At 51.7% G+C, this 13,073-nt stretch overlaps 1 protein-coding gene across 1 annotated transcript; it reads right to left on the reverse strand.

The window, feature by feature from the left end:
* Nucleotides 1-11,791: 11,791 nt before the first annotated feature.
* Nucleotides 11,792-12,313, reverse strand: LOC105812199 (transmembrane protein 217-like). The gene has a single exon (XM_012646581.1). The coding sequence runs from the start codon at nucleotides 12,311-12,313 to the stop codon at nucleotides 11,792-11,794; it is 522 nt and encodes a 173-aa protein (XP_012502035.1).
* Nucleotides 12,314-13,073: the final 760 nt, after the last annotated feature.

Here is a 13,073-nt window from a genome sequence, read left to right on the forward strand (position 1 = left end):
ACTCTTGCTCAGGCCGGTCTCGAACTACTGACCTTGAGCAATCCTTCTGCTTCAGCCTCCCAGAGTGCTAGGATTACAGGCGTGAGCCACCACGCCCAGCCTTATATTTTCTTCTTATATAGGGGTTCTTAACATGAGACCATGACCTCATGGGGAGGCTTCAGCAGGAATCCCCCCCAAAAATATGAAAAATTTTTGTGATCTGTGCATTTGTCTGGGGACAGTTTATATAACTTTCATTAGATTCTTAAAAGGATCTGTAGCCCATAGAAGTTTAAGACCCTCTTGTCTGAGACAACGATGAAATGGACAGGACAGAAACAAGACTTCCTAGAGACAGTGGGAGCTAAATAATCAAATAGTGCGCACTTGGGCAGCACATACACTACAACTGGGATGATACCGACAAAATTTGCATGGCCTCTGAGCGAGGGTGACATGCAAATTTGTGAAGCGTTCCATATTTTCAGGATTTCGAATGTTCCCACCACGAAGAAATGACAACTGTTTGAGGTGACGGATATGCTCGTTACCCTGATTTGATCATCACACAACGTGTACATGTATAGAATCACCATCTCATTCTACCCCATAAATGTGTGCAATTATGATGTGTCAGTTGAAAATAAAAATAATTTAAAAATAGTAACAAATGGCTTTTGACGTGCCTTGAAGACAGGCTCTGCAGCACAGCAAGTCCCGCTGGCGAAGAACGCGGGTGCGCGGGGCAGAGGCCGAGGCTGAAGGGGTCCGAGCGCTTCAGAGTGATCGGATGGTTGCTGTACATGCTCTATCCGGAGAGTCTGGCTGCACGGAGTCTCTCTTCCCCGATGAAGGTGTGTGACTAGCAATCCTCTCGCACAAGCCATAATTAGGGTGCCTTTGGGTTTACAACAGGAACAGAAAGAAAAGAGACGTGTTCTCGATTTCCCGAAGTGGAATTAACTGAATGAGGCCGAGGAGAGTGCGAGGCGAGTCCCCGCGTGCTCTACTGGGCAAGGAGAAGTTGTGCTAGAACATTCCCAGGTTCCGGGGCCGCCAGAGCACAAGCTGTCCGGGGCAGCGGGAGCGCCGTGCGAGGGAGGAGCAGGAGGCAGGGTGTAGGCAGGTGTTCTGGAAGACCTTCCGGCAATTGAAGGGACCTTCTGGGCCATCGTTCCCGTAAATCATTGTCTGGCCAGACGTTCCGATCGGTGGTTTGAATAAATGGCCACTGTGCTGATCGGGGCATTCAACTTTAGGTTTCCGTCCTTCCCGGGACGTGTGGGGAAGTCTGGATGTTCGCTGGACGTCGGATGATTGCACGGAGTCGTTGTTTGTCCTGGGGGTGACATGGGAGGACAGCCTTCTTTCTAGGAGACGCGTGACGTGTTAGAGCAGAAGTATCTTGATTTCCACACCCTACTTTCAAATGTAAGCAGTACGCAGAAAGAAAAACAAAGAAAAAGTGTGTGTGGAGAGAGACAGCGGCAAATATGACAAAATATTAGCGATTAAGTATCTAAGTGGAGTGGAGGATATAGCGGTGTTTGTTTCACTATTTTTCAACTTTTCTATATGTTTAAAATCTATTATAATGAAAACTCGCAGGAAATTTTTGAAAAAAATCAAGAATCTGTCACCTGGGAATTTTCTCTCTGAAATTGGCAAAAACTGAATATGGTAATCAGGAAAAATTATTAACCTACTGGAGAAAAATTGGGACCGCAAAGTAGTCAACTAATCAGATCTTTCAGAGGTGAGAAAATGGCAGGAAAACCAGCCAACTTCGACACTTGTTTTGTTTTGTTTTTGTTTTGTTTTTTTGAGACGGGCTCTCGCTTTGTCACCTTGGGTAGAGTGCAGTGCTGTCACTGTAGCTCACGGCAACCTCAAACTCCTGGGCTCAAGCGATCCTCCCGCCTTAACCTCCTGAGTAAGTGGGACTGTAGGTGTGCACCACCACGCCTGGCTTTCACCACACCCAGCTTATTTTTCCTATTTTTGGTAGAGACAGGGGTCTTGCTTTTGCTCGGGTTGGTCTCGAACTCCTGAGCTCAAGTGATCCTCCCGCCTCGGGAGTGCTAGTGTTACGGGTGTGAGCCATCGTGCCTGGCCCCAGCTTCAACACTTGACTGGCAGAAGCCTGAAACCAATAACCTTTTTCTAGAATGTTGTAAGGAACGTTTGAGGCCACATCAAAGAAAGCACAGGCCGGGTCAGGCACATACAAATGCAGTAGATGTTTATTCTTTGAAGTAGTTGGTGTTCCATGAAGTTGCCGTGAACACTGAATTAGTGAGCACCGAACCATTGCTCCTGGGAGAAATAGGGTTAGGTTCCTCCAGCCTCTAGTCCCATCACTTTTGTCAATCAAGCAAGTCATAATCTTATTGTATGTGTGTTTCTGTTTAAAGACACCTAATGTAATACATATTGTTGATTCGTTAACACTGAACTCGTGTCCGACAGTGCCAAGTGTTGGCACACGGCTGCCCAGCCAGAGACTACATCTTCCAGCCTCCCTTGTGTAACTAAGTTCTGGCCGGGGTGATCTGAACAGAAGCGGTATGTACCGCTTCGGGGCCAAACTCCTGAAAGGATCTGGTGCGTACTCCTTTGTGTCTTTTTGTGTCTTTCCTGCTTCTCTCTGGCTGGGATGGAGACATGATGGTAGGAACTGGGGCAGCCACTATGGGCCCAGAATTGGAGGCTGTGTATTGAGGGTGTTGAATCCCTGAAAAGCACACCCCTAGATTGTAAAAGAGAAGTCAAATCATGTGAAAGAGAAGGTAACTTCTATCTTATTTAAGGCACAGTTGTATTTCTGTTTCATTATCTAAAACTCATCCCTATGACACACACACCAGGAGCATGTATATATGTATATGTGTTTTATATGTGTATGTGTATGTGTTTACACACACAGGCCCCAGACTATACTGTAAATTATATTTATGTCAATGGATTGTGATTAAAAAAAAATGCAGAGAAATTGCCTGCCCTTAAAAGATGCTTTAAGCAAGTGAGAAACGTGATCAGGTTTGTGCACCCAAGCCGAAAGAAATCTTAAGGATGACTTAGCCAGTTCCTCCTTCTTCCTACAGATGGGAAACGGAGGCCCACTGAGGTTAAGCAACTGATTCAAGGTCTTGCGGCTATATGGCAAGAGCTGGACCTCGAACCCTGATTTCTGAATCCAACAGCCTTCCTTCAGTGTCATTTATCTTGCTCTCTCTTTCAATCCTCAGATACTTTTCTACATCACTTTATTCCCCTAATTTTCCATTTAATTCAATTCAATCTGGCAAACATTTATTGTGAACCTATTATATAGTAGGTTGCACGTCGTCTTCTATGAAGAAGGGGGGAATGGACTGAGGGAAAACTTTCAGCCTCTATCACAATATGCAAACCTGAAACATTTTTACAAAATGGCACTTTTATTAAAAGAGTATTGTATCTTTATTTTATTCTAGTCTAGTCTATTCCATTCTATTTCATTTTCATTTTCCATTTCTTTTTTTTGTTTGTTTGTTTTTTTTTTGAGACAGAGTCTCACTCTGTTGCCCTGGCTAGAGTGAGTGCCGTGGCATCAGCCTAGCTCACAGCAACCTCAAACTCCTGGGCTCAAGGGATCCTCCTGCCTCAGCCTCCCAGGTAGCTGGTACTACAGACACGCGCCACCATGCCTGGCTAATTTTTTCTATTTTTAATTGTTTGGCCAATTTCTTTCTATTTTTAGTAGAGATGGGGTCTCGCTCTTGCTCAGGCTGGTCTCGAACTCCTGAGCTCAAACGATCTGCCCGCCTCGGCCTCCCAGAGTGCTAGGATTACAGGCGTGAGCCACCGCGCCTGGCCAACAATTAATTTTTTTGATCAAGTTTGAACAGCCCTGAAAGGAGAAATGTTTTGTTTTGAATAGTGACTGGACTCTGTCCTGGAAAACAAAAGGTAGGTTTAGTGGGCACTTCTCTTTGTGTGTGTGTGTGTGTGTGTGTGTGTGTGTGTGTGTGTGTCCAAGACAAGGTCTTGTTCTGTCACCCAGGCTGGAGTGCAGTAGCATCATCATAGCTCACTGGAACTTCAAACTCCTGGTCTCAAGTGATCCTCCTGCCTCAGCCTCCCGAGTAGCTGGGACTATATGCATGTGCCACCATGCCTGCCCAATTTTTTTTTTTTTTAATTTTTGTAGAGACGGAGTCTTGCTATGTTGTTCAGGCTGATCTTGAACTCCTCACCTCAAGCAGGCCTCATGCCTTGGCCTCCCCAAGCGCTGGGATTGCAGGTGAGAGCCACTGCAGCCGGCTCCAGTCACTGGCTTTCTGACTGTTCTTTGAACACACCAGACTTGTTCCCCTTGCTTGGAACTTTGTACTCGCTCTTCCCTTTGCTAATGTCCTTCCCTCAGATCTTCGCAGTCCTGTTAAGCATCACCTCCCTAGAGAGACAGTCCTTTTCCAAAGGCCTCCCTGTTGCCCCCTCCATTGGGTCGTGGGCCTATTTCTGAACCAGTCAATCATGAGAGCATGGAATTATTAGGACTAGCAAAGTCTCATTATCTGAGACCAAACTCTCTATTATATTACCTTGTTTTGTTTTCTTCATAGTACCTGTCACTAGCCAAAACTATTACAAAGATGTGTATGGTCACTTGCTTATTGCCTGTCTTCCCTCCTTAGAATGTAAGTTTCGTGAGAGCAGGAATTTATTTATTTCCTTCTCCCTTGTCACTCTAACATCTAGAACAAGGACTGATACATAGTATGTGCTCAATAAACATTGGTCGAATGAATCACTGACAAATAGAGATAACCTAGCACTTTGGACTTACTGTCTTAACTGATTTTTTTTTTAAGAGATGGGGTCTCACTATGTTGCCCAGATTGGTCTTGAACTCCTGGCCTCAAGTAATCCTCCTACCTCAGCCTCCCAAAGTGCTGAGATTATAGGCAGGAGCCACCGTGCCCAGCTCTCTTACCTGATTTATTGCATAACACTCTAATTACTTCCTTGCATGCTCCCTTCTTGGATCAGGGCCAAGACCGTATCTTGTTTTATATTTTTGCCTCACTTAGCACAATGCCTGGCATATAAGTGACGAGCCAAGCATATTGATGAATGAATAAATGAAAGTAAGAAAGAAGGTGTGATTCCTGTGTTTAGGAAACATAGGTGTGTTCCAGGAAATCAGAAGGTGGAGAAGGAGGGTGGTAACTGTACAAAGGTTATCAAATGCTGAGTAAACTAATCTCAATCAGGCCAGAAAATGCACAAGATCTTGGATTAAAGGGTAGGGCAAGTGGGGTTGGGCTGTGATCAGGATAGCAGGCAGGAGGCTTTGCCTGGAAAGATGCAGGGAGCTGGGAAATCCTTGGAAAGAAGCTGCAAAGTCTCTATTTGCTGAATCAACAGGACCTCGATTGCTTGGGCTCTTTTCTTTTATTATTATTATTATTTATTTATTTGGAGACAGGGTCTCACTCTTTTGCCAGGGCTAGAGTGCCGTGGCATCAGCCTAGCTCACAGCAACCTCAAACTCCTGGGCTCAAGTGATCCTCCCACTTTAGCCTCCCGAGTAGCTGGGACTACAAGTGCATGCCACCACGACTGGCTAATTTTTTCTATTTTTAGTAAAGATGGCGAATTTTGTCTTTTTTTTTAGTAGAGATGGGGTCTCACTCTTGCTCAGGCTGGTCTCCAACTCCTGAGCTCAAGTGATCCTCCTGCCTCGGCCTTGGGAGGATTACAGGCATGAGCCACCGCACCTGGCCTCTTTTATCATTTTTTAAACTTATTTCTTATTTTTTAGTTCGGTCTCCTTAGAGACTACCAAAAATTGCTAGCCGACTATATTTCAAGTCATCATTGTGGAATATTGGGAAAAGTTCTCAATTAGCAACAATTGTGCTCAGATGAACCTCAATGGCGACAATACCGCCACTGCACAAAGCTCTGGGGTACTTTGTACAACTTTCTCCTAATGCCTCAGAAAGGAATCCTTTATTGTCCCTAAAACTCTGTTTGCGAAGCAGGCTGGCTTCGAGTTCCATTTCCAATCACATCATTTGTAAAACTCATCTTGTCAGCGTCACGCTGTCAGAGTGAGAGGAAAACCAGACACCCCTTTTTTTTTTTTTTGAGACAGAGTCTCACTGTGTTGCCAGGGCTAGAGTGAGTGCCGTGGCATCATCCTAGCTCACAGCAACCTCAAACTCCTGGGCTCAAGCGATCCTCCTGCCTCAGCCTCCCAAGTAGCTGGGACTACGGGCATGCGCCACCATGCCCGGCTAATTTTTTCTATATATATTTTTAGCTGTCCAATTAATTTCTTCCTATTTTGCTCAGGCTGGTCTTGAACTCCTGAGCTCAAACGATCCACCCACCTTGGCCTCCCAGAGTGCTAGGATTACAGGCGTGAGCCACCACGCCTGGCCAGACACCCCCTTTTAAATAAGACGCATTCTAGTGTTGGCCCTTGCGGGGTATGTTCTGAAGGGAAAAGGAAGCCTTGGTAAAAGGCAGAAGGAGATTTTAAAAACGTGTAAAGCCCCTCAAAATTTTGAGCTCTTTATATCTGTGATATGTAAGTTATTTCTGATAATCACCAAATAATTGTTTAACTCAGCCTTTTACATATACACAAACGCACAAACACACATATACACCCGAACATACGCACACCCAGACACAACATACACAAAAACACACATTCACACGCAAACACATACAGTCACACATGCCGAAAGCCCTTGCTAAAACAAAGTACGGGCAGAAGGTGTTTGTAAAACCTATTTCCCAGGGAACAAAATCATAATTTAATCGTGGAAAATAAAACAGGGATTTAAACGGGTTTCTCTTTTACTAATTACTGGTGAGGGGGTGGAAGGGACTGGAAGGGAGCTGTCCCCTGCGCACCCCCGTGGCGGAGCCTCCGGGAGCCTGGGCGCAGCCGCTCCAGGCAGCCTCAGCGGGGCTGGCGCTCGGGCGTCACGAGGCACTCGCGGGTGGGCACAGTGACTGGAGGAAAGCGGGGCATCCGTCCCCGCCAGCGGTCGGAGGAGACCAAGGACGGCGAGGAGGGCTGCGCGGGCCAGGCTCACTGGCCATGGACGGGGGAGCTCTGGGGGAGGCGGGGAGGGGCGCACAGCAGGTCCACAGTGTGAAAAGAGGTGCACCCGACGGGACATTTGCACATCTTGAACGGGTCGGGGGAGTCTGTCCTCCGTGGGACACGGCTGCGGGGGAGACCCGGGGTTTCAGGCGCAGCAGCCAGCTGGGAAATTGGGGGAGAAGGTGCCGGTGGTGGGACACCTAAGCTGAGCCGTGGGAAAGGGGAGCCCTTCTTCTCTCTGGGGAGGTTCCGTGCCTGCCTACTTCCTCTTGACACCGTCCTCGTCCACACAGAGCCCTTCCCTCAGCCCTGGTGGCAGCGACCCAGAAGAGCTGCAGCCTTAGTGGCCCCCCTCCCAGGCTCCCGCTGCCCCCTTCCCTCCTCCCTGCTACGGGCCAAATTACCCTCTCTTCCCAGACTCGGCTTGAAGGTCTCCTCCTCCAGGAAGACCCCCTGGCTCTCCACCCTCCTGTGGTCCCCGTGCTTTCTCCAGCACCTGTCACACAGGTCCAAGTGGCCTGAGTGACCAGGCCCCTCGCTGGGCTGGGAGCTCCGTGGAAGGTGGGCCGTGTCTCACCTTCCAGGGCGCTCCCCACATCACAGCTCAGGGTCGGCCATGCAGTCGGTCGCGCACCGTGTGAAGAAAAGGGGAAGGAAGGCCGGAGATCTTCGCAGACTGAAGGTGTCGGGGCCGGGTGACAGCTCTCAGAGCGCTGCCCTTCGCAGGGCCACCTGCGCTGCCAGGAAGGCTTTTTGCACCCTTGGCGAGGTGGAGCTGGGGGATGAGTGGTGGCAGCTGGTGCGAAGGACGGGGTGGGGAAGGGGTAAGGAAGCTGAGACCCGATCGATCGGTGGGTGTCTCCTGCAACTACCCGGAGTCCTCGCCAAAGAGCGCAGCAGTGCGGGCGGGAAGGGCGCAGGAAGAGGCGGCTGAAAGGGCAGCAAGAACGAGCCCTCACCGGCCCGCATCCTCAGGTGGAGAACCGGGCACAACGGCCTTCAGGTCTGCTGAGGGCTGTGTCCATTCCTCCCACAAATCTTTGTCGTGCCCGCGACATGCTGGGCGTTGTTCTAGGTGCTGGGAACACAGCAGCGAAGTAAACATGGTGCTCACATTTCTGGGGGTGGGGGCGGTCACCATACACAGCAAGTCAGGCGCCAATGCGCGTTATGAGAAAGCACAGCAAGACGAGTGGAATAGAGGAGTCGGGGGCAGGGAGGGGCTGTGGCTCGTGGGTTGAGAGGGCCTCTCTAATAAGATGACTTGAGCAGACACCTGACAGAGCAAGAGAGGGAGCCGGTGGCTACCTGGAGTAAGAACATTCCAGGCCAAAGGCACAGCAAGTGCAAAGGCCCTGAAGCTGGAGTGTGCTGGGTGTTAGAGGAACCGCAAGGAGGCCAGCATGGCTGCGGCAGAGGGAAGGAGGACAAAGACGTTAGAAAGGAGACCAGAGGGATGACAGGGAACTGGGTCACGTAGCACCTGGCGTGCCATGGTAAGGAGGTTTGCTCTGAGTGTGGTGGGGAGCCCTGACAGGTCAGGAGCAGAAGAGTAGAGTAGGGGCACGATCCGACTTGGGTTTGGATGACACCCCTCTGGCAGCTGGGTGGAGAACTGACTGCAAAGGGAACAGGGTGGCATCAGGAGACCATTCGGGAGCTGCTACTGCAAGAGCCTGGACAAGAGACGGTGACGGCGCAGGCCAGGGAGGCGGCAGGGGGGTGACAAGAAGTGGTGGCATCTGGATCGGCGCTGAAGGGTGGGCTGCCGGGTTGTTGAGGGGAGGATGCGGGCTGAGAGAAAGGGAGGGCCTGGGGAGGACGGCGGGTCTTTGTCCCGAGCAGCTGGAAGGCAGGAGGTAGGAAAGACAGGTCAGCCAGGTTTGTGGGAGAAAATCAGGGGATTGGGACTTGTTTGGAGATGGCTCCCAGGCACTGGTACGGAGAGGTGGCGTGTATTAGTTATCTACTGCTGTGTAGCAATTCACCTCAAAACTTAGCCGCTCAGCACAATGCATTCGCTACGTCCCGGGTTCCGTGGGTCAGGAGCCCGGCACGGCTCGCCTGGTCCTCTGACTCCGGACTCTCGGGGTCTGACGCAGGGGCTGTCACCTGCAGTCAAGGTGTCAGCGGGGCCGCAGTCACCTCAGGACTCTACCGGGCGAGGATCTGCTTCCAGCTCACTCCTGGGGCTGTTGGCAGGACTCAGTTCCTCACATGCACTTGGCTAGTGACATCAGCTGCTGGCCACGCGGGCCTTCCCATGAGCACACTCCCAGCATGGCAGCTGGCCCCCTCAGAGACAGCGAGCAACACTGCAGTCGTCATCCGTCTGTCACCTGATCTTGGAAGTGACATCCCCTCCCTTTTGCTACATTCCATTTGCTAGAAGAGGGTCACTGGGTCCAGCCCGCATGCAAGGGGAGGTGAGGACTCTGCCTGTCGGCTGGCAGGGACCTTTGGGGACCGTGTTAGAGGCCGTCCGCCACACCGAGGAGGCAACTGGGTGAACAAACCCAGAGTTAGGGGAGAGGTCCAGGCTGGAGGTTATACGCGACGGGCCTGGGCCAGGCGAGCCGGGAGCCAGCGACGCAGAGGAGACGGGGGGCCCAGAGCCCGAGCCGGGGGCGCTCCAGTGCTGCGCGGCCCCGCGAGGCAGGTGGGGAGCCGAGCGAGAGGCAGCCCCGAGCCCCCAGTCGGGAGAGAGGCCTGCGGAGGGAGGGAGCGATCAGCCGGTCAAAGCCGCTGATAGAACAGGCGAGCCGAGGCGGAGAATTGCCCACTGGGTGGCGCCGTGTGGGGCCACCCGGACAAGAGCAGTGTCCCGCAGCGGCGGGGGCTGAAGACCCCACTGGAGGGGGTTCCGGGGAGGACGGAGGCCGGGGAGTGGAGGCAGAGGCAGCCACGCTCTCGGGGAGTCTTCGTAGAGAGGGGAGCGCAGCCTCGTGTTAAGCTCTCCCGCATCAAGTGGCTCTTCCTCGGCCGATCCTTGGAGCTTTCCTGCCTGCGCGTCTCCCACACACGTCTCCAGCCCGCACCGCCCACCCCGAGACCCCAAATGGGGTGGGGGATCAGAACCCAGAAATCCGCCCATGTTTTATCCTTTGTGTTTCTAGTACTGACGCGTCCCAATCCGAACAGGCGCACTCGCGAGACGGGGGCAGAGGCACGCACCGTTGGCTCCCAGGCGTCAGCTCAGGCTTCCTAAATCCCAGATCGGCCCCTTAGAGGACCTGGCGCGGAAGGCGGGCGGCCCTGGGCAGAAGCCGGTGGCTGCCTGCCATCTGGTGGTCATGTTGGGAACTGGCCTAGGTTTGACTCTCCCTCTGAGCGTGGCGGGAAGTCAGAACCGCACCTGGCACTCATCAGGTGTTCGGCGACAGTGAGCTGCTGGCATTATGCTCACGGTTTGGAAGAGTGTGTTCGAAACAAACACTATCCCTTGACCTCACTCCCAACATGTTTTGAGGGAAAAGGAACTATCCCCAAAGAAGGTCCCTCCTTTTTATCTCTGTAAGAGTGAGTGAATCAGGGGACCAAGTATGACTTCTGTGTCTGAAGGCAGATGAGCTAGAGGAAAGTCCGGCTTCTGCTGCTGTGTGACTTTGAGCACATCACTTAAACCTCCTCAGCCTCAGTTTCATCAAACCATAAAATGGGGCTTTAGGATTAAAACTGCTCGGGGTGGGGGTGAATGCAGGGAGCTCTGAGTAAGCGGGGCTCCTCAGTTCCCAGCAGGGCCGCCAGGGCTCAGCACTGGGGTGCGTTGCTTCAGAACAGCCCTTCTCCCCCGGGAAACGTTCAGCAATGTCTGGAGACAGTCTTGGTTGTCACAGTGGGGGCGGGGGGACGAGAAGTCGCTATTGGCATCTAGTGGGCAGAGGCCAGGGATGTTGCTAAACGTCCTACGATGCAAAGGACAGCCTCCCACAAGACAGATTTACTCAGTGCAGAAAGTCAATCAATAGTGCTTAAGTCGAGACATCCTGGAGCTTTCTTAAATGGGGATTCTTCTTGCTATTGCGTTATGAGCCAGCAGGAGGAACTGCTTTCTGTAAAGGGTGTGGGAAGCAGAGTGAGGCGTGAAGCTGGCAAGGGGTCCTTTCCCCATGGTGGCATGCAGGAGCATAGCGAGTCTCCAGAACACTGCTCTCCAACATGGCAGCCACGAGCCAGCCACATGTGGCTATTAAAATTGAAATTAATTAAAATGGAATAAAATCTAAAATGTGGTTACTCGATTGCCATAGCCACATTCCAAGTGTTCAATAGTCACACATGGACAGTAGACAGGACAGATATAGAACATTTCCATCAGCACAGAAAGTTCTATTGGACAGCACCACTCCGAAAGGACTCAGCAGAATCGTGCGTCCATGGGGCAAGGCACAGAGAAGAATCAGAAACTGAGCAAGTGCAGAGAAGAGGGGACTATGGGAGACAAAAACATATACCAGTGAGACGGGTAGGTAAGCACAAAGGCAGCGCACCATCAACTGCTAAAACAAATCACACACGCGCACGCACACACATGCACAATAATTGATCTGTGCAACCCTCTTTCCCCCAAGAATCACTCTTCAGTGCATAAAACTCGAGAACCGAGAAGGTAAGCAGCATGGACAGAAGGCAGGCGGGGCAGGGAGGACTCTGCCGCTGAGGAGCACTTCCCTCTCTCCCTCTTCTTCGTGGAGCAGTTCAGTTCAGCTTGCGGTCCACCATGCTGATGGAGGAGGTCCTGCACCTGTGCACCTTGCCCAGACTGCGGGGGTCCTTGTAGAGGGTGTACGCGAGCTTGACAACGAAGGGCAGACAGAAGAAATGCAGGAGCATGCGTGAGATTTGCAAGGTCAAGTACAAGTAGCTCAGCTCCTTGAACTGTTCCTTGATGGCCCCTCTGACGAGCAGGACCAGGGAGAAGCTGGCGAGCTCGTAAGCGGTGATCCACAGCGCGTAGACGAGCGGCCCCACGTAGATGTTCGTGCGGATGCAGTAGAGGAGGAAGCAGCTGGCCAGGAAGGTGGGGAGGGACAGGCTAATGCTGATGCTATCCTTGGAGGTCACGACCCTAGAGACTAGTTGGGACTTTGTGTGCAGGTAGATGCTGAAACTGTCTTCATAGCCAATCTGTGTCAACTGGTTCAGGTCAAAGATGAGGAACTGGATGGTGTTGAGGACAGAAAAGATGCCCGCTATGAGGGACAACTTCCTGGGATTCATATTATACTTGTTTTACCAGAGAACCTCCTGCAGAAAAAAAAAATCATGGTGATACATGACAAGATGGCAGAGCTAGCCCCAGACAAACCCCCCAAGCCACTAGATGCAAACAGGGAGCTAAGAGGAGGGATGGGGCGTGGACGGGCAATGGGCCGCAGTCAAGGCCCGTGGGACCTGGCCCCCGCTCTGACCTAACTAGCTAGAGGCGACCACGTGGTTGGGAAATGAGGGCATCGCTGGACTGGGATACTCCCAGGGTAGCTTCCAATGCTGCTGTTCCAGCCCCAGCTTTGCTTTAAGGTGCAAAAAGAATGTTCCTGTTGGTATAGGTCTGTGGGAATTAGGAGGCCCCCGTATTTGGAATAGTGATGGTGTGAGCTCCGGGGAATTTGCTTCTCTGAAGTCAGGAAAATATCATGGCTTCTCATGGACTTGGAATCATCCCTGACCCTCCCCAGGGCCCCCAGCCCCAGCCACTTGCTCTTCCCTTCCAAGCCCTTAGAAATGGAATTTCCCTGCTTTGCTCGCAGGACGCGCCCCAGTCTCGTCCCAAGTCACAGGGCTTGGCCAGCAGGCGTGGGCTGGGGGAAGGTTCATGGGTCCAAGACTCATTATGGCAGAGATATCTTAACAGTGAGCCACGGTTGTTCAGGGAAGGCCCAGCAGGCTTCCAGCTGTAGCCCAGGCTAGACTTGAGCTCTGGAGGGCGTGTCTATGCCGGGGCCCAAGGCTCCTTACTGGTTTCCAATTCAGAGGACTC

Source organism: Propithecus coquereli, unplaced genomic scaffold (genome assembly GCF_000956105.1).
Source record: "Propithecus coquereli isolate 6110/MARCELLA unplaced genomic scaffold, Pcoq_1.0 Scaffold248, whole genome shotgun sequence".
Taxonomy (NCBI): Eukaryota; Metazoa; Chordata; class Mammalia; order Primates; family Indriidae; genus Propithecus; species Propithecus coquereli.

Coding starts and splice junctions, on each gene's coding strand:
- LOC105812199 (XM_012646581.1), bottom strand. CDS start 12,313: ATGAATCCCAGGAAGTTGTCCCTCATAGCGGGCATCTTTTCTGTCCTC.